Raw genomic sequence first — 21,559 nt, 5'->3', positions numbered from 1 at the left:
TGAAGCTGACCTCTGTTTTGTTATTAAACCACCAGTAATAACTGACTGTTCCCACATTGCTGGGCCGTAACACCGTGGAGAGGTTTACTGCTTTGTTCTTGACGACCACTGAAGGAGCCGAGAGCTGGACCTGTTCAAGTTGACCTTGAGAGGAAAAAAATGAATATATAATTATATACTATACTATATACTAACATTTTTCTAAGAATGTGGCTGATAATACATTTCTCAATGAGCGTTACAATGAGCTGAATTCAAACTGACCACAGATGCACTTCTCTTTCAAAGGAAACCACAAACCGCTGTATTGTATGCCCACGCAGGGGGAGTGACACTCAAAACTTTGGACGGAGATTTTGGCTGTAGTCTCGGTTTGATGAGCCGATATTGAAATTACAGAAGAGTTGTGAGCATGTTTGTCAAAGTGTCAATTCAGCAATTATTATTATTTTTGTTTTTTGTAACGGCTGACAAGTTCAAGTGTTTAGACCTATTTGAACAGGCTGTTGGATCCGAGAGTCTTCAATTAGCTGTGCTAAAGGATCAAAGCCATGACTTAGTCAAGTAAGACTAGGTTAGTGCCTAAAATGTTCATCTTATGTGTGCAGGTGATGAGAAGAAGTAAAGGGATATTACACAAATGATTAAAATAATGCAGACAAAGAGTATTCTGGAGGAAAAAGGGCAAGTGTTTACATTCAAAGATCAATGAAAGAATAATCCAACAAATGTTAATGTTCTAGCCTTCACTTCTAGATGACCAATTATTTAACTCACAGGAGACGTGGAGATAGAGCATCACCCTATCAGAGCCCAGAGTGTTGGTCGCTGTTGCAGAAACCTGATAGATGCCAACTTTACTGTAGATATGCTTGACCCCGTCATCGATGGAGCTGATGTTAACATACGATATCGCTGTGCCGTCGCCAAAGTCCACTGTTATACTTGTCATGGAGCCGAGACCCTTCCAAAAGAAAACACAATTCTGTCACTCACACTGCAGTCTCTTGTTTGTTCAGTGTCCTCACAGACACTTAACAGAGTGCATTTCCCCTACTATCTACAAAGAGGTCATGTGGTAAATCATGTCACTGCATATTTATTGGATGCGCTGGTGCTTCAGCCTCTCTGACAGTGTCTCAATATACAAAACATCACAGAAAAGCATAACGCATACGAGTGTCACCCTGTAATACACACTACTGTTGCTTTGATAAAGTGAAAGTCAGCACCTCTTCCAGAAAGACCAAGAAAGTGACATTCCTCTCCAGGGTTGCTACCAGTGTCCCCTCACTGGTGAAGAGTTGGAGGCCCCTGGGGGCCTGACTGGGACACTTTTGTCGCCTGGGGCTGTACTTCAACAGTGTTCCCTCAGTGCAGTTGTTAGACAAAGCCCGGCGATATCTGGAATTGATTAAAGACCCCGAAAAGTCACAGATAAGTGTATAAGCAGACATACAGTATAATGAGTGGAATTGATGGATGGACACAGGAAGACATCTGTTATAGATATACAACAGTGGTTCGTAAACTTTTTTTTGTCTACCACACTCTCATAGATGAGCTCAATTTAGCCATTAATTGTTATCAAACTTTTGTTTGATAGCTTTTATGAAAATGTTGAAATTTGAGCAATTTTGAATTTTCCACTCGCTAAGAGTTTTTTTCGAGCCCTTTTTTTTTTGCAGCACTTTGGTGTTCAGGTTTTGTCGGCTTATTGCGGCCGGTAGTTCGTAGGTTAGCCTTACATCAATTTGTAATTTTCTTTGTGTTGTGATTTTCCTCCAATCCTCCTCCTTTTTTATCTGTTCTGAAGGTTAAGAAGCTTTCTTCGATAGTCTGTAAGCCGGCACAAACTATTTCTTCCACAGAGTAGCAGGTGATTTTAAAGAAAGTTGAGCTTGAAAGTTTCCAAGGACATATTTTACACCAACTGCTGCCTTTGCTCATTGTCACCACAAAGGAATCAGGTGTACCCCGTGGTGTTGAGGAAGCTGTCCCCGGTGATGCAGTCTCTGGATGTTGGCGTAGGGACGAACCAGAAAGCCGGAGTGCAGCTCCCATCAATCTGCCTTATAAACCCATAGTCGCTGTTTCAGTTGGAACAGGAAAAAAAAGGAAAAAGAAACACTTAAATTAGTTATCGTTCATTTAAAATATTAAATGGAATTACTCAGCTCAAGAAGAATCATACACAATAAAAACATTGTCTCGGCTGAAGAAAACTTTTCACAGCACAGCAGCTCATAGAATTTGAGACTTGATGTTTTATGTATCAAACATCTAAAACATAAAAAAGGGTTGTGCGTGGTGTTTATACAAAGTATAATTATACCTCGAGAAAGTCAGAGTGATCTGTCACATTTGTTTTCATCATGTTTAGAGAGTCACAGTCTCAGAGTTAGAAAGCGTAATACGCCAGTGAGATAAAACAAAAACAATATGAGATAAAGTCAAGTGATACAGAGGTTCAAGAAGTATTACTTGAAGTGACACTTGTTGACATACAGAAGTAAATAATATAGGCTTTTGTTTAATTCATGATTCAAACCTATTCAAGTGCACTTGATATAAGTAGTAAGATGCAGAAATCTACTGCTATCACATATTTGAATGTTGGGGCTGGGCTTCAATATTTTCAGTCATCTTCTGTCAGTTAAATTGGGTTATGATGATATGGTCATTACTGTCTTATTCCATGCTAATTGTAGTTTATTAAATTGTATAACACATTTAATGTTTCATGTTTACTACATTAAACCCCTGTTTGTTTGTTTTTTTAATTTATATTGGATTATTGAATACAACCCCAATCGTTTATAAAGCTTATTCATAACTAAGTGTTAAAACAACTCATGGCATATTTTTCAATCACAGTCTAACTAGCAGCCTAAGTCGATAGAAATATAACAGAAATAAGAATAACAAGCTCTAAATCATCAAATATAACTCTTCAAACACTCCTCCTGGTGTGCCTTAGGTTTGCTTCACAGACTCTGCCTCTGGAGATTGATAAAGATTTTTGTATTGGACTTAATGAAATGAAAAGAGGAGCTGCAGAGCAGGGAACTCACCACTCAAAGTCTGCCTCTGTGCATGGGCAGGAATCTGACATCTGGGAAATATACTGATTTCTGGCCTTGACACATAGAACGTTTGCTTTCAGTTTTTGAAAGATTCTCTTCATTCCCATGATGCACACATCGCCCTGTGATGAATAATGCATCATAATCATTTCTGAGGTCCATCATCCTTTTTTTTGTCTACCATCATGCTTTTTGTTGTGTGACTGAATCAAAGAGATTCACTTGGGTTTGATCACCGAGTGGCAGCTTACCTCATTGTGTAACTGCCATGTCATGTAATCTTCAGATGTGCAGCGATGTTGAAAAATGGACCGGAAGTCAGTTTTGACAAGCTGCCACTCAGATCGATGACTGAAATGACCGAATATTCTGCACAAACAAGCCAGAAATGCATGGTCAACACATTTGGTATATGGGGGCAATTAAAATAACAAAAACTCACTAAACATCTGTATATTTTTAATACACTGACTTTAATCCATAATCCTCTGTGGGTTGAGAAACCCTCTACATATTGGGCTCATGAAACCCTTTCAAAATCACCTTGAATAGACTCCGATTTTTTTTTTTTTTTACACTTTATTTTTGTCTTTTCACCACAGATAGAATACATATATATATATATATACAGAAATGAACAACATGTAAAAATAACAACAACAAATAAAGGGGGTCTGGTTTGCTCTGTCCTCTCAAAAACTTAAATCCTGATAACCATTCAAGCATTCTTTTCTTGTGTTATCGTTGACGTGTAAACACTGTCCATTTCGCCCACTTCTCACGACATTGCTCCTCTTGAGCTCTTATTCTGTGAGTTAACACTTCCATATCATGTATATCCGTCACGATTTTCAACCATCCATCTTGTGAAGAAACATACAGGACTTAGGTCTGTCATAGCCTAGAATTTTGACAGTAACCTTATGGACATTTCTCCAAAACTGTACAATTTCCGGGCATAGACAAAATATATGGGAATGGTCTACATTTACTGCCCCACATTTCCGCCAACATTGTTGACCAATAGACAGACATTTGCTTGTAATTTGAGGAGTAATAAAGAATCTAATTATATTTTGCCAACAATGTTCTCTCAAAGTTTGCGTAGATGTTGAGGACATCTGCTCTTCTAACTTTTCATTGGGGCTATATCTAATTACTCAGAGCAATAATTAACAAACTAGGAACACAGGAGCTCCTTTTGATTCCTTGGTATCTTACGTCATTATGAGGGTGTCCTCTCCAGGCTCTCCCAGCACCCCATCGACATAGAGTGGAGAGGAGGTGAAGCTGTATTTGTCCCAGTTTCTGCCCTCATCAAAACTCAGCCTGGGGGAGAGAACAATGGTTGGATCACAGACAGACTAGCCACAAATAGAGTTGAATTCAGTACAAAAATACTCAGCAGAAAAGCAGCCTCACTCCTTGTTTGAAGAATGAATATAGTCTATAGGCTCTATATATATTGGGTGCACCCTTGGAGAGCCTTACCAAATGTGTCTAATTGGAAGAGGTGTGTGTCGGATGGCCACCAGAGATCCTCCTTGATTCAGGAAAAACACGCTGTACTCTTCCTGAAAAACCTGCAGACACAACCAGCTTCACTTCCTCACACCAGAGAACAATTAAGTGTACACAAAGTGTACACCAATGACAACATCCGGGACACGCTTGCACCTACACATTAAACAAGTATAAACCCAGCTGTTCTCTGTGTGAATGAACAAAAGCTTCAAGCGAGTGTTGCTTTTCTTGCCTCTGTAGTCTCCTTTTGGTTTATTTTGTTTTACAGATCAGAGATGCACACTTCTTCACGAGGCTGTTTGTCAAACCACAATTCTTTATTTCTTCCCCAAGAACTGAAAAGCGGGAGCTGAAAGATGGCACTGAAAGCTCACATTCCTGTTCCTAAATGAGCTAATGCCTGACTAAAGTCGTGAAAACAAAATAAATTATATTATACTGAAGGAAAGTTCAGGGGAAAGAACAACCGTTATCAAATAAGCTTTTAAGTAGTTCAGATCAAGTGATGTACAAAAGAAATGCTGTTGCAGAAACGTATGACACAGGGACCAGTCTTACAGTTATCCTACTGTACCTCTCTCCAGCTGTTTCCAGCATCAGACGTGATGAAAATACTGACATTATTACTGGTCAGCTCAGGTCCAACTACACCTGGTTACAAAAGGTAGGATAGCACTATTTTTAGTACAGTTGCTTTTTTGAATTTTAACATTTATTCAGACAAGACACACATATTTGTGTTATTCTTTGCACCAATGTAACATAAATCAGATATGCAGGAAAGATTGATTTCATTTCAGTCTGGAGAACTGAACTAAAGAACAGAATCAACTGAGAGAAACAATGATCTCCTCACCTGACGCTATTATAACCCCTGGAGCTGAGTCTTTGCTGACGATGTTTCCCGAGGTGTAAGGGTTCTCTGACACGTGAAGGTGTAGATGTAACGAACAGTAAGGCTGCAAAGCACAAACACAAGGGAATTAGTTTTCTGAAGTCAACATGGGAAATTGAAAGGCTTGATACAGACCTGGTTCACATATAACTGGCCTGAATTTATTTTGAATTCATCATTATTTTAATCCTTAAACACGAAAAGCAGTTTGTAAGAATGTGGTAAATATGTTAAAGAAGTAAATACAAAACAGGAAATATAATGATACACTACCAAGTCTCCACACATAAAACTGACTCAATATTGAAGTTTTGAAAAGAGAGTTCATCAACATGTGTATTTTCAGTTATTACGGTTGATATTACTATGGCTAAAATACAATTCAATGATAAATAAATTATTATGAGTGTTTCTTTCCTATTTTCTAAACCATGTCTTTTAGTATTATCTTCTCTTGTCACCATATGATAATGTAAAGCTTTTTTCTCTCTGCCATGTACCAAAACCTGTCTTTAGAATTAATAAAATAAAATTAACTAATGGTCCATGCACTTCCCTCTGGCACTGAGCTCAGACTGTGGTCAGAAATAGAAACACCTGCCAAAGTACTCAGAACTGCTTCTGTGGTATAGTTCTGCTACAGTAGGTGTCTCCAGGACCACCTTTTCCCATGATAACACAGAAAGAACAAATTATATATATATATATGTATATATATATATATATATATATATATATATATATATATATATATATATATATATATATATATATATAGAGAGAGAGAGAGAGAGAGAGAGAGAGAGAGAGAGAGAGAGAGAGAGAGAGAGATAGATCAAATTAGATACATAGATATATCTGTAGATGTATCTATATCTACAGTATATCTATAATTTTAGAAGATAATGGGAATCCAAATAACCAAATCTATTTATTGTCAGTGGCCCACTTACTTGTTCACAATAGACCTTGTTTCCCTGGAGATCGGTTGTTGGAGCCTGAAGAAGACGCCAGTCTCTCCCCTTGTTGTATGTGATATAAGTTTTCACCTGGTTCTCCACAACTTTATTTGACAGGAACACCCCTTTAATCCCGGCAACCTGCGATCATAAAATACGGAGAGCAGTAGGGGGGGAAATAGCAAAAAAGGGAGGGAAAAACAATAACCGTAAATTATTAAGACTTAAGTAAAGCTGAAGGCTTAGATCGGAGAGGAAAAGATGTCTTAAAGTGATAGTTTTTCTCACAGGGAGCACTATTTTGGACCATCTGTAGGACTCTGCTGAATCAAAAACAACATATGGCACAGCCCTGAGATATTTCTTCTCCTGTGCACATTGATGCAGACTCTCATGTGCGCCTATTCCCATTTCTCTTCCATTTAAAGAGCACACATCTTTGCCACAGAAAGAATCGCCATTTCATATTTTCTATTTGTCATTGAAGCTGAATATTTTTGGACAAAGGTAAGTTTAAAAAAAGACTAATATTTGCTGCTGGACACATCATCAGTGATGTTCATGGGATCATCGGGTTGTTTCGGGTTCTTTCAGCATCACGCTCCCTCCCCCATTCGACCCAGCAGAGGCCGATCAGACCCCTGCATGTGTCCAGCTGGCAACAACTACCTACTTCCAACCCGGGGCCTCTACATGGCTATGGTTCAGCCATAGCCATGTAGAGGCTCTTTATGCTGTGCAGGTGGCCTCTCAAATGACTGTCCTCTTCTTTTCTCCTTCAATTCCCAGTGAGCTAAGGGCTCTGGACAGCAAAGGTAACCTATCCTTGACATCCAACTTCTTTCGGCAGACACTTCCCCTTCCATCCTGATTCTCTGCCCTAGCTGGTAAGATCTTCATATTTAACATTACACATACAAATGTCTGTGGAGGTCAGTGAGCAGTCAGAGTAACCAATGCTGACGGCTATCTTAGGTGTGTTTTTGTAACAATGTGATGCTTTTACTGCTGGCTGCAGATGAGGATAATCAAAAGTGATGCATACATGTGCAGCCACTGCAAACTGCATAGCACATCTGTCAACACAGATATAACATGTTCAGGGCAAAGCTGCTATTTGTCCTGTATTATGACTATTACATGACACTAGTGTTTTCTTTAACTTCTGTATATGTTACCTGAAGACTGAACCTGCAAAATGTTGTTTTTTTTGTCACATGAAAAATATAATCAAAGCAGGCAGGAAGTGGATACGAGACACTACATTAAATGTACCAACATCTGTTCCATCATGGTGAGGACATCCAAGAGAGTGCAAGCTACCCTCAGAGAAAGCACGGCAGATTAACGTCAAGCAAAGTTGTAGTCTGACTGTTGGTTCTTTACTTGTCAGTCTCTTGTTATTGCTCAAGCCCCCAAACCAGGAATTTAAATGTGTTTAAAATGTAGTAAAATGTACTTTACTAAAGTGTACAACTAAGTACTAATCTCATTATTGATACATCTGTTCAATATTTGTCTGAATAATCATTTGTTCAGAACATTGTGAAAGATGCGTCCATTAATTCCTATAAAACAAAAGGGAGCTCTTCAAGTTCCTTCTCTTGTGTCAACCTGCGACAGTCGCGAGAAAATTAACTAGCAACTATATTGATAATAAATATACTAATATAGTCACTTAAAATATTCCAGCTTCTCAAATGTGACAATGTCCTGCTTTTCTTACTCTTAACACTATTGTTAACTGAACAATTTGGAGTTTCGGAACGGTAAAGCCAATCCCTTTAATAAAACAAGGCTTCTTATACCTCACCTTTGGCTCTAGGAGATTACAATGAACAACTTCCACCATTTTCTGAAATTGTACAGACCTAAAAAATAATAATAAGGTATGTCTTCATTTAAAAAAAAAAAAAAGTGAATGTATAATTGCACAAATTATCATGGAGCTGATTGTTGTGGTAGTAAACACGAAAATACACGTCCTATAAACCGCAGCAGGTATAAACCCAGGCCGGTGAGTTGAATTGGTTCAGCCCGCCTGAATATAAAACATAAAAGCATGTAAACATAAAAGCATGTAAAGGATGACTATACCTCATAGAGGTCTATCATGATGTTGCCCTCCGGTCCTCCACTGCTCACAGCGTTCTCCAGCATCAAGGTGAAGAACAGCCCTCTGGACTCAGACATGTACAGGTTGTAGGAGTCATTCTGGTGCCAGTCCTGAATCGCTGCCACCACCTGGTTGTCATCTGTGCTTATTATCTGCAAGTCCTAAATTCGTGAAATTCATGAGCACTGTAGATGCCTACAGGGTTTTGAAAGCCACCTCAAATGAGTTCTCTCAACAACAGAAAAGTGTGAGTCTGCTTTTCAGTGTGTGCATAGTGGCCACACAGCTCAAGCAGCAAGCTGGCGATGTGTCACTTCTTGACATTATTCGGTCAGGATCAGCAGCGATTAGACTTCAATTTCATGCCATGCACTAAAAATGAAGACAGGCTTCATTCAATTTTACTGAATCCATTCTCCAGAGTGAGGTGAGGTAGGGGATGTGTGTCCTGCTCAAGGAAAATGTTGACACATCCACGAATGGATGGACGGACGGACTGATCGAATCAACACTGCAGGCATCTCTGCTGTTGTTGTGACATGGTCTCTAAAACCACTGAGCCACCCTGCTGCGCTTTTAGCAAATGGGAGATACAGTGCAGAACAATGTTTTTGTGCAAATGCAAATTGACCTTTCTGCTTCAAAAATTTCCTTTAGAGTTGTTGGGAAACTGTGCACCTCGAGATATTTTCAAGTAAATATGTGTCGATTCGGACGAGAGGGGAAATGATTAAAGCTATACCTGAGTCTTGAATAAAAGCATGATCTAAAGATGTAATTATGCATAACTGAAGACAGTTTCAGGAGGATAATAATGTGGGGAAAACAACTCAAATGGATTTGTCTGACACAAAACAGCCTGAAGAAATAAATGGCGTTTTTACAGTAAAAAGTAATGCTGTATTTGTTCTGTAGCGTGTTCCTCTGCATGTGCTCAACTCACCAAACACTGCATGATTTCCATCAGTCTTACCTTTGGCAGAGTGTACTTGGGAAGCTTCATTGGGTAGAAAGCATTTCTTTTATAGGACACATAATGGACAGACTGACCACCTACTGGCACCTGCAAAAGCAATGTAGTGCAATTTGCAGTCACATGTGAGGTAAATATTCATAAACTTGACTGTGCACACTGCTTGCTCACAGCATGTATCAAACACTTTAAGCCACCATTAAAACTCTGGGTTTGCTACTAAGTCGGATATTGTGCATTGTGGTAGAGTGGAGCTGTAGTATAATACACAACATTGTGATTTCAATTTCATGCCATCCTTTCCCAGGATAATGGCCTCTTTTAGTTAATTAAAAACATGGCTGTACATTAAGATGCAATTGAAAGCAGTGTTTTTACAGCTTTTAATTGTCCTTTAATGAAGCCAGACCTTGCAATAAAAACCCACCTGGATGAAAACGTATTCATCCTGAACCACCAGGGAATTAGGGATGATAAATCCAGGGAAAGGCTTGCCCTTGTTGCCATCAGAGCAATTCTGAAGTTTACACGTGATGTACTGTGACCCTGTGGGCAAGCAAGAAGTTAGTGCTAAAAACATAACACAGGGAAAAACAAACATTCTTCTGTAGTCCACCATCAAGGTTCAAGCTTGTGCTGATGCTTTTAAGAGAGCCAGAGAGGCTAAATGTTGGAGGCCAATCTTTATTCTCACTAATAGATAAAGCAGAGCGAGAAAGCTGTCCCAGTGTGTTAGCATCAGCCAAATGAGGCAATCTCCCCTGAGACAGGGCATTAACACAGAAGGCCTTGTGGAAGTTCCCCATCTCTGCACTGTGGCCAATAAAAAGAGCCAAGTCACAGTCGGCCCTTGAAAAATGAATTAGCGTAATCGTATGAAGAGTCTCACTGCAGCCAATGCAGATGGGGCGGCATGTTTTAGTGTCGCAAAAAATAAGCTCTTTCTCGTTTTTTAATTCAAGGTTTAACAATTACAACAGATGTTTTGACATGTTTCTAGGTTTCCAAGCACATCAAATTATTGTATCACTCACGTCCATCAGAGATGCTGATCTCCAGGTGAATCATTCCTTGCTCTTTGTCTAAACCTATTCTGGACCTGTAACATTAGCACAATAAGATAAGACATTTAAGATTTCTGCTTCAAGGAAAGTGTCCGTTAACAATGACTTTGTGTGCATTAATACTGACATTGTGTTCATAAATATTGACATATATTGACATTCTGTTAATAATAACACTGTGTTCATCAAAAATGACATTGTGTCCGTTAATGATCACTTTTTGTGCATTGTTTGCATCAACAACAACATTGTGTGCATTAATATTGACATTTTCTCCGTTAATAATGACTTTGCGTGCATCAGTTCTGACATTGTGTGCATTAATAATATCGCCCTGTGTACACATTCAGGTAAGCGGCTCCAAAGCTTCTGGTTCAAACCATGAGTTTTACTGTATACATATAAATATATAAACTCTGTTACTAAATATTGACACACAGTAACTAACTGATCCCTGTAACTGTTGCATATCTGATAGAATTAACTGACATAACTAATGTTACCTTCCTAATATATTAGTCATGTAGACGTAAGAGTAATAAGACATTACAATTAAAATGTTAAACGTTAATTTAGCCAGGGATTCTAGGTTGTGAAACCCAGGTTGGGAGCCACTGGTTTAGGTTATGCAGTTTTAAATTTTAACTTTCTTGGTATATATTTTGAACATCAGGTGGCTGAATAAGGCATTGAGGCAAAAAGCATTATAACCTATTTTTCTGCTGCCCCAAGGAATATTTAATAAAGGGATGCTGTGTAAATGATTACAGTATAACAAATACAAAGAAAATTGAGAAACTCTATATAATAAATGCATTTAGGACACAGCAATAGTTTAAATGTGTCAGTTATCAGAGGCACACTATTTGTGTATATATATATATATATATATTGTGGGTGGTTTTCATTTGGAATTTGGAAGGGTGCATGGAAAATATAGCATTGTTCTCTCAGGCCCATTAATACGACCGTATCTATAAACACTGGCCTGACAGACATTTGACCTGCAGTGCTCTTTATAGCTAAGGTGCACTTAGCCATTTCATTGACAACCGAGATTCTTCAGGACGTTGAGGATGACAAGAGGCACCACTTGTTGTATTAATAGCAGCTGTTGTGACAGAAGATGGCTTTCGTCTCATTTTCTATACCGTGTCTGAACCATAATATAAAAAGCCCCTTCCTCCTTACCTCAGCACTCTGTAATTGCCTCACAACTCCATCTCTTTTAATGGACTTTCTGTCAAATACTTCATTCAAGTCTATCAGTGGACAGCAGGGCTTGCTCTTAAATAAACCCCTGCAATGTTACACAGTGTTCTCCCATAACCGGTGTGTCTGCCTAGAGAGGGTGGCTGTTAACATGTGTTTGTAAATCATGTCTGTCAGATCTTCTTTGATAAGATGAGTAGAGGAGGACGTGATGAAAGAAATTATTTCATACTTGATCTCAGAATGTTTTATTTATTTATTTATTTTTGCCTGGCACTTTTTGGTTGACTTATTTCCTCGAAGATAAAAGGAACGAGCATATGTGAACATCAAAAAATAAATTTGTGATTGATCATCTTCTAACACAACTGCAGGATGATGCCAAAGAAAACTCATTTTTCTAATAAGCATATAAACCCAAGCTTTAAATACGGTATATACCTGCCTTGTGAGTACAGCAGCTCACCACTAAGATATTGTCGCATGAGGTAAAATCTGTATTCTGTATGATACATTTTCTTTTCTTTTTTTTCCAGAAAAAGATGCAGCCTAATAGTTTGGAAGCTCAGTGCAAATTGTTCCTGATGTACAAGGAAAGATGGTTCGTTGATGTTGGTACAAACCTAATTAAGAGGACATTCTCTCATGGAAAACAACCTCAGTGTCGAGCCTTATGCAAAACAAAATTGAACTCAAAGATCTCTGTGTGCACAGCTGAGTTTAGGTACATTACCATTAGCGACAGAAATAGATGTAATTGTTTCCTTGAAGAGGAAGGGCTTTGTTTGTTATCTTATTTAGGTGGGACTGAAGATGATTGATCATGTTTTATTGCTCATTATGTGATGATTTAGGGACTACGTTTTCCTTTTTCTGTAACTCTTATAATGCTACGTGGGCTATAAAATAAATAATAAAGATAACACACACAGGTAGAGAGTCACTCACTCATGAGGAGGTGAAAGATTACTCTTCAACCCCCATAAGAGATGAGTGCCATACATCTACCTTCTCTGAGGATCAAAACATCAGCCTCATAAAACAAGATATGGTCTTTGTTTTGTCTACTTATTTGTTACCTCTTTACTAAAGTGATTTTTATTTACTGTAATATTGTTGTTAATGTGTTGGGTCATTGTGTTTCCCAGACCAATGCAAAAGCTGTAGATGTACTGGAGGTCACTCCAACTGCCTTGATTAATCGGTGGTTCTTCTTCTTTAGTTCGATGTGTGAAAGGCATTCTGGAGCCAACAACTATAAAAAAACATTATAAATTAAACATTTATCCCGGGACATAATCCCTGTGCCAGCACCTTTGTAGACCAGGTATCGTATCAAATAAACTACTGACTGATAATATTTGGATATGATTTGATTTGTAATACTGTGGTATCCAAACAATAGTTAATGAGCAGATTCCATCAGCAAACTAGACATTTAGTGTAATATCATTTTATTTTAAAGAAAGATAACTAAAAACCTAACTTTGATTGGCAATCAATGATAAAATGATTAAAATGGAATTTGGCAACTCATAGACAGATGGTCTATGAGTTGTTAGCAGTTCCATCAAATAATGAATTCATGCATTTATATTAACAATACATGAAAGTTATATATGATAATTTCAATCAAAGTGGGCAAGGACTTCAATTTGTTATATTAATACTGTGTTACTACATAATACTTAAGTACTTTTACTTAAGTCAGTTTCAATAAGGGGATTTCACTTGTTTTCATGCTTTTACCTAGAACAAGAATGTGAGTATGTAATACTCATGACTAATAACAAATGTGGCAAATTATTAGAATTTCATGACATTTCTGTGACATATTGTAAAGTATAAAACTTGTTACTCTAAACTTGTTACTCGGTTCAAATAAGATATGTATAACACAATCGGAGACAATTCTCCTGTGTACTTGTGTTTCTATCATGTCAATGAAAATATAAATAAACATATTTCATAGAGAATGTTAATATGTACAGTGAAGGCATTTCCCCTGCTACTACTGCTGTGAACAGAATGCTAAAAATGCATACATTTTAATTAATAAATGTATGATTGTTGTGTGCCTGTCTGTTATTCATAGCGTTGCTGGAAATAAATAAATATGTGGCAATAGTGCAGTATTTCTCTCTCACAAAGAAAAACCCTCGGCAAATGACTGATTGTCGATCTCACCAGTAGAATCTGTTGGGGATGACGCCGTCGTGCACGAGCTGCCATCTCTTCCCAAATTCAACAGAGACATAGAGCTGAAAAATGGGAGGAATGTATTAACCAAATGAGTTACAGCATAAAGAATAATGTTCCATGTCATAATATCCAAGAGAATTGTTTCCTGACATAATATATAACTGTATTATCAAGCAGATGTCAACATTTGTTGATTTTGTGGCATCGATGTGTTGCTGTTGTTTTGAATATAATGCATACTCTGTAAAAATGCGTCGGTGATGAGAAAATCCATCAGTTACTGTAAAAATACAGTTATAGTCTGAAGCCAGAAAAAAAACTAATTGAAAGATGCTTCGTTCTGACGCCTTGGCAAAGAGGGAAGGCGGACAGACAAATTGGTCTCTGTATTAAAATCAAAGTGTCTCCCTCATAACTCAGCAGGATTTCGGCCTAATTGGCGTTATAAAATCAGTCATTTAACTGTCACTGTAGTCTCTTTATTCCATAAAGCCATTAGCCTTCTTTTTACTACAAAGCTGGACTTATGTCAAAGCATTCAGAACGCTTGTCATCTCGCCATAATGATTGTGCTGCAAGCATCTTAAACCCGGAGCTTTACAAGGATAAGCAACATTATTTGGACTTATCTAAGAGCTTTACACTTTTAAAAGACATGACTGACAATCAATACATGTACAATGAAACCAACCTCGGATTCATTTAAAAAAGACATTACAAAGACATAAAGAACGACCTGCAGGCAAACTTCTCCAGAGCGTCTTTATTTTGACCCCGTCGATGGTTCTCAACTAAGCTTTCATCTTCCACTCTGCACCATTTATCTCACTCCTCAGACCTTGACTGTTTTTTTCTCACAAAATCAAGTCTCGCAATAGCAGGCTGGGAAGGCCGAGCTTGATGTCTGCGGTGCTGAGTAAAGCAGACAGCAGGGCTCTCACACAGAGTAATGAGGGGTGCCTGTTCACGCTCGCATTTGTGTGTTAGTGTGTGTGCTTGTGGATTGTTTAACTATGTTTTTCTTGTTAACTTTCTCCCGTGTTGTTAAGACACATCCATTCAGAGCAGCCAGACTGTATGACTTGTTTCAGGGGAGCAGGTGATCAAACACCTCTATTTTGGAAACCGCAGCATTGGCTTATTAACAAAGACCATGTCCTGAAAGCTAGCCGCTATCATCAAAAGTAATGCTTTTGACTGTTACAACAACCTGTGTGTTGTATTATCATAGAGAGATATTCCATTTTGCTGCAACAGGTTTGTGATTTATAATCGGACAGAACAAATTTCTGGCAGAACACTCAATCAGAGCTAACACGTGCATGATAAGCAGCAAGCGAACCCTCCACAACAGCCCTTATTCAGCAGCTCAAGTATTATTTTTTTCTCTGTCACATCTTCAGTTTTTATTCCAGCTACTTCCTGTCACCCGACAGCTACACGCTACCTTTTGGTCGTGGCTGTAAGCCAGGATCCAGTCCTCCTGCTCGGGGTGAAAAAGCAGGCTGAGGATATCAAAGGCTAAGCTGTGTTTCTGATAGGTCGCCCCCTCGTCAAGGCTAATGAGCAGGCTGCTCTCCACCTCCGGGTCGGTAAGTAACATGATCTGAGACAAGACAAGAAAGGAGACGGGGGGGGATCAGTGGCCCACCTTGACAGCATCCATTCCACAGGGCTTATGTGTACTTGTGTCATGCACTGCATAGGAGAAACGCATGGTACAGATTTATTTAGGGGCTGCTATGTAGTGAAAATGATGAAAAAACATTTTTTTTTTCATAAGATGCATGTGGAAACTTACCTTCCTTTTGTTGTTTGGACTCACGTACAAGTAGCTCAGGATGGTTTTCGGCCCGACTTTCTCATTAAGCTTCTCATATGTGGTCCCATAATCAGTTGACCTAAAATTCAATTAAAATGATGAAATAAATAGATTGTTGTGGATAATTAAGGAGAATGGAGAAACACCTACTAGTTAAGATGCTGATGGTATCATTAGGAATATCAGGCAAGCAGAAAATTGAAAGAGCAGACATCATGAAGCAATTTGCAAGATGAATGAAGATTCTTTTAGTTATAAAAAATAAACAAGAATATCCTGTGTGGCTAGGGGATAAATTATTATTATCATCAGTATTATTATTGATGCTTTGGGGTAAAAATGTAATTTCATGTTTGTGATTTTGATCTTTTGAAATTCACATGGAGGACATATTTGCCTGTTGGCTAAAGAAATGCTTTGACTGAACCGAAATATACAATAAAATATGAATTGCCCTCTAAAAGTGGTACTGCTTTGCTGACTTCATTATGGATCTCTTTATATGAATTGTCACATAGACATAGATGCTGGCCTCAGATGCTTTGTGACATTTCAGAAACAAACAGCCCTAAAATGTTTTATTCTAACTGAAATGAAATAAAAAAATATAGATATTTTGTTTTGAGTCTAGGCATTTGGGAAAATATAAGAAGAAATTATTTAACTCTTGTGTATTGACGGAACTGGCTTTATTTTCTCATTGTTTGGAGTCCCACAGACCCAAATGCTGTATGTGTAAATATGAATAATGAATGCAAATTAACCCCACGTTTATCTTTTGTTATGACCTCATTAAAACCCAATCTGTAGAAGTATTTAAGGGGAAACTCGTTCTTTTTCCCACAAACTGGGTTTGCAGATTTTCTGGGACATATCATGACATGTTGAGTTAATAAAGCTTGTGAGAAAGCAATTGCTTATTTACACATCCTGCAGTCATGGAGAAAAATGAGTCCAACATTTTCTCTTTCGGCTCTATTTTTGGTCTCTTAACTCCTGAAGGAAATATCTGGCTATTTGGTTTCTAAATGCTCGATATGTTCAACAGCTAGTTTATGTCTTATATTGGCCATGTATAAATATATATATATATATATATATATATATATATATATATATATATATATATATATATATATATATATATATATATATATATATATATTATTTTTGCTTGCCAAAAAGTCAGTGTCACAAGGTTATCCTTAACACAGTAATAAGATTAAATGGATGCTTAATTAGACAACTGTACATTTTTAACTTCTGATATAATTATATTAAATAAACAACAACAACAACAACAACAACAACAACTAATATAACAGAAATCCAAATTAACTTCTCTGGAATTTAGTGTTATGTTAAAAGTGCTATAAGCATCAATCACATACACACACAAGCATATACAAAGCATTGCATTAACCATGCTTTATAGGTCTCCGAGAACAACAAGATGTAATTTGTCATTCTCTGTGGCAGATTTCTGAAAACAATCAGTGTGAAATCATGTGTGTAACCACACAGAAGATCTTACCTCCATAAAGAACTCTCTGTTACTCTGCCAGAGTTGAAGTCATAGTACTTTGTCAACATGAGGATCACCTACGAAAACAGATCAAACAGATGACGAGCTTCAGGTATCATCAGTTTTGTGAACAGCAAAGTGTCAACAACAAAAGAACCGATCCATCCCTGCACATGTGTTTAATACAAATAAAACTGTGATGCCATATCAAGTTGTCAACCCATTCCTTTTTTTATCGTAATGTTATTAACTTTGTGTATAGTCTCAGAGGAAATACTGACCACATATGCATGCTGTAATAGTTTCTAGGACTTGGTAGACTAACAGAAAATGCGACCACTGGTAAACTATGACTAAATGAATAAATAATATCATACATTCCATGCGTGGTGAGACAGACCTCGTAAATATCATGGACATCTTTTTGAAGAGGGTCATAAAAAGTGTCATAGTAGTATGTGGTTTACAATACACAGGCCTTTACTTAATATACATAAAAAGCTGTAAATGTCTTGTAAATTACCCGAGATATTAATGAATGGCTCACTGTGGACATTTCTATTTGTCTATTTGCAAATATCAGAACCTAAATCAAAGCCTGAGTGTTTGTATATACAATTAACTTTGGATGCATAGAGACAAGTTTATGTACATTTGAACCTGAATTGTTTTGCTTTTTCTTTACTTTTTTTTTCAAACAGTTTTATAATGTGAGGAAATAGTTATAATAATAGAAATAACTTCCATGCATTTTTTCCACAATAGACACACATTGTGCCCTTCACCCTCTACTCCGCAGATTGCAGGGCACCGCCTGCACTGTGCAATCATAAAATCTGCAGATCATATTACTTTCTGGGGAAGACTCTGGGCATATCTTCATGGCTATCCTCTAATTATCGAGTGTTATGAGTGTTTTGGGTAACATTATGTATGACGAGTAAGTCATAACTCCATCATGTAACAAAGAAATCTGAGCTATTTAAAACCTTGCTTGCGCAATTTGTAGAAGTTTCATTTTCTTTGCTTTCTCTCATATTAAAAACAAGTCAATCATCCTCATCTAAATAGAAGCCCGCCCCTTCTTGAAACTAACTGACAGACACACACTGTGCACACATGAGGCACATCCAGGTCCCTTATGTACAGTCGACTCCAGGATTTTTAAAGCTAAATTGGTCGATACCATATGTTTACCAATATACTTTACTGGTGCAACAGTAACTCTAATTTATGAATATAAAATATTATACGAGGGCTCCATTCTAAATATAGGCTACTCACTATCCAATTATCTTAATTGATATTGTTACTTCTCATATCAATAAACAGAATCACCAAAGCCAATGAAATCTAATAAAGTACCCTCTAATTGTTTTGCTGGTACATACTGAAATTCATACTGTTATGTTATGATGTTTCTCTATTTCCCAGAGCCTAAATCAACATCTGTATATGTCTTGTTTTGTCCGATCAAACGTCCAACAAACAAATCAAAACAAACAATTACATGAAACACAGAAAAGCAGCAAATGCGAAGCCGGAAAAATATGTTTTGTATAATTCCTTTAGACATTACTTATACAATTAGTAATCGTTGCAGAATAATCTACTATTCAGCTCTTTTCAGCTCTAACATGAACTATTCAGTAATTGTCTTGAAATGTTGTTGATGTCCTGCACATTTATCATTATGCTCATTTATGTTTTCTATCATAAATATATGTGTCTGTACCGGCACAATATCTAAAAATATTATATTGTGAATATTAAATAATGTACGACAAGCGTCTGAAGAAAGTTCTTGCTGTCCATGCAGTCCTTTTAAACCTCAACGATTTGCTGTATTTCCTAATTATGTGCCCTATGTAATCTGAATAAGAAAACTCTGACTCTGCTATTACTTTGTGCTGATGTATGAAATCCTTTATATGAGCGCTAGTTCAGAGATTATCCATGTAGCTTGTTATAACTATGGTACCAAGTGTCCAGACTGGGTTGCAGAGATTTATGGTCTTCCAGTAAAATGGCCTTTATACCTTCCAAAATGCATGCCCTCATGGACACTGTCATATGCAATAAAACAACCAGCAGCAGCAGTCTGAAAATTAGGAGAAGATATATGCTCCATTCTGTATGGCAATTAACTTTATGCATTTGCTTGGAAAGGTTCCAGGATTACAGTCAGATATAATTTGCATGTCGCTATGTCGGCTAGAAAAGTTTCCTGTGTTTTGAGGGATGTTGAAAGTGAAAGGTAAAGCCCCATGGCTGCAGTTAACTCATCAATGCGGTGATACAATATTCCCTTTGTAGATATTTCTGCATGAAACAGGTGTTTGAAGTTCAGCATGTCACATAAGCCATTACATTGCTATTTGAAATCACTGGACGAAGGCTACTTCTTTTAATGCTTACACACTACACCGGATAATGGCAGAATTTACCTTCTGGATTTAAATAATGCCATATATATTAGCATATATTCCCCTTTGAATCTCAACCAAGGTGTCCCATGTGATACCAGCTACAATGCAGTGCACAGCCCATTAGACTGCAGTGGCACCAACATATCTTCAAACTGGATTACCTGACATCCTAGAGCAAGCACATTGATTTTTCAACCTCTAATCCTTTGTAAATCTTAAACCTTGGAGGTAAATGGACTGGGATGAATTTGATCATTATGTAAGAATGAATGGAGGCCTAATGGTGACTTACAGGGTTCAGGGTGTGGAGATTACGGTTGAGAAATGACGCTGTGCAGAAGAGAAGGGATGGGGGGTATCAAGAGAGGGGGGATTGTGTTATTGAAACGTGAACACTTGAGACAAATGACAGCAGCAGAATACGCATTACGATTCATTCCCAGACTCACCAACCCGTTGATCCAACCTCATCAGCTGTTGGAATTAAGTTACCTCATCAATAAAACTGTCATCATATTTACCCACTGCAATCAAACAGATGGATGATTCCATAAAAGCAATTGTTACAGCAGTTACTGACTGGAATATTAATAATAAAGAACACTATGACATCTCAAAAGCTGGTCACCTTTTGCCCAATGCATGATGGAATAAGCTCAAACAGGAATAGACATGCATGTATATATGAATGAATGCCATCAAACTTTCTTTTATTGTCTAGTTTAGACATTGTCAGTCTTAACTGAAAAATAATAGTACATTATAAAACAGTTGTGCATCAGACAGATGACTCACTCTTTAGCTACTTTCATCATTGATTTCAGTGCTTGTTTTTAATGTATGTGATACTAAGTGTAAATGAGCTGGTAAATTATATAATAACTTACTTATTGGCTCGAAAACTTGCGTACTTGCCGATACTTGATCCATATTCTTAGCCTGTATTGGAGGCAGATACTGGTAGCATCTTTACTCCACATACAAGTACATGTGATCCACTGTTGTTATAAATAACATTTATTTTAGCAGCTTTAAATATAAAGTTTTGAATTCAACATTTATATAGGAGCGAGAAAAGTGCTGGTAATCAAAATTGTGATAACTGGTGACAGAATGTCACAACTAAGACAATTGAAGGGAGATGGGTGAGAACACCTGCCTACAAGATAGTAACACTCCAGAAGTGTTAACAATGTGACAACAAATGCTTTTCAAAAGTATAAATAAAACAGACAATAACGAGCAAATTCAAAGACCCCCAAGGGCCAGTATAGCATTAAGTATAGAACTTCACTCGATAAAATCGCCACATTAAACAGCATCATTTAATTAAAAAAAGAATTGTCTGTTTCTATTACATTGTTTATTGCCCTGCAACTGACTCCGCAGCGACAACAGCCTGCAGGAAAGCACATCCTTGTATACTTCAATACAACCTCAGTGAGACATGTAATGTACTTTTGTCTGCCACTTCCAATGATACCACTTCATTAACAAAGGCAACATTTCCTCACAGACCAGATGTTGTGCTGAAGGTAGGTTGTTTGATGTCAGAGCTGTTGGCTCTCACATAGATAGCAGGTCACTGCAATCATGAATTATGAAGTGACTTCACAATATCGCTTTGCATGAAAAAAAAACAAGTATTGGTGTCCTAATAAAATATGAAAACCAAGAGGAGTAAAATCCCAGTGAATTAAAACATTTTCTGCGCTTGAATTAATGACTTGAATTGCATGACTGTCATTCTTG

At 37.5% G+C, this 21,559-nt stretch overlaps 1 protein-coding gene across 1 annotated transcript in view; it reads right to left on the bottom strand.

Annotated features, from left to right (window-relative positions):
- LOC117743968 (VPS10 domain-containing receptor SorCS1-like) overlaps positions 1-21,559 on the bottom strand; it is a 40,269-nt gene that overhangs the window by 10,092 nt on the left and 8,618 nt on the right. The window contains exons 2-20 of the mRNA XM_034551974.1: positions 17,388-17,455; positions 15,833-15,932; positions 15,479-15,637; positions 14,017-14,090; positions 10,588-10,652; positions 9,981-10,099; positions 9,554-9,643; positions 8,562-8,741; positions 6,459-6,605; positions 5,467-5,569; positions 5,185-5,261; positions 4,578-4,669; positions 4,308-4,415; positions 3,338-3,455; positions 3,075-3,208; positions 1,977-2,090; positions 1,233-1,404; positions 778-964; positions 11-144 (exon numbers count right to left, since the gene is read on the bottom strand). Of these exons, the coding sequence (XP_034407865.1) occupies positions 11-144; positions 778-964; positions 1,233-1,404; positions 1,977-2,090; positions 3,075-3,208; positions 3,338-3,455; positions 4,308-4,415; positions 4,578-4,669; positions 5,185-5,261; positions 5,467-5,569; positions 6,459-6,605; positions 8,562-8,741; positions 9,554-9,643; positions 9,981-10,099; positions 10,588-10,652; positions 14,017-14,090; positions 15,479-15,637; positions 15,833-15,932; positions 17,388-17,455 (2,241 nt within the window). The remainder of the gene's footprint in view (positions 1-10; positions 145-777; positions 965-1,232; positions 1,405-1,976; positions 2,091-3,074; positions 3,209-3,337; positions 3,456-4,307; positions 4,416-4,577; positions 4,670-5,184; positions 5,262-5,466; positions 5,570-6,458; positions 6,606-8,561; positions 8,742-9,553; positions 9,644-9,980; positions 10,100-10,587; positions 10,653-14,016; positions 14,091-15,478; positions 15,638-15,832; positions 15,933-17,387; positions 17,456-21,559) is intronic.

This window comes from Cyclopterus lumpus, chromosome 15, assembly GCF_009769545.1.
Source record: "Cyclopterus lumpus isolate fCycLum1 chromosome 15, fCycLum1.pri, whole genome shotgun sequence".
Classification (NCBI taxonomy): Eukaryota; Metazoa; Chordata; class Actinopteri; order Perciformes; family Cyclopteridae; genus Cyclopterus; species Cyclopterus lumpus.
The sequence above is the reverse complement of the archived record's forward strand: the minus strand, read 5'-3'. Positions and strand labels throughout refer to the sequence as shown.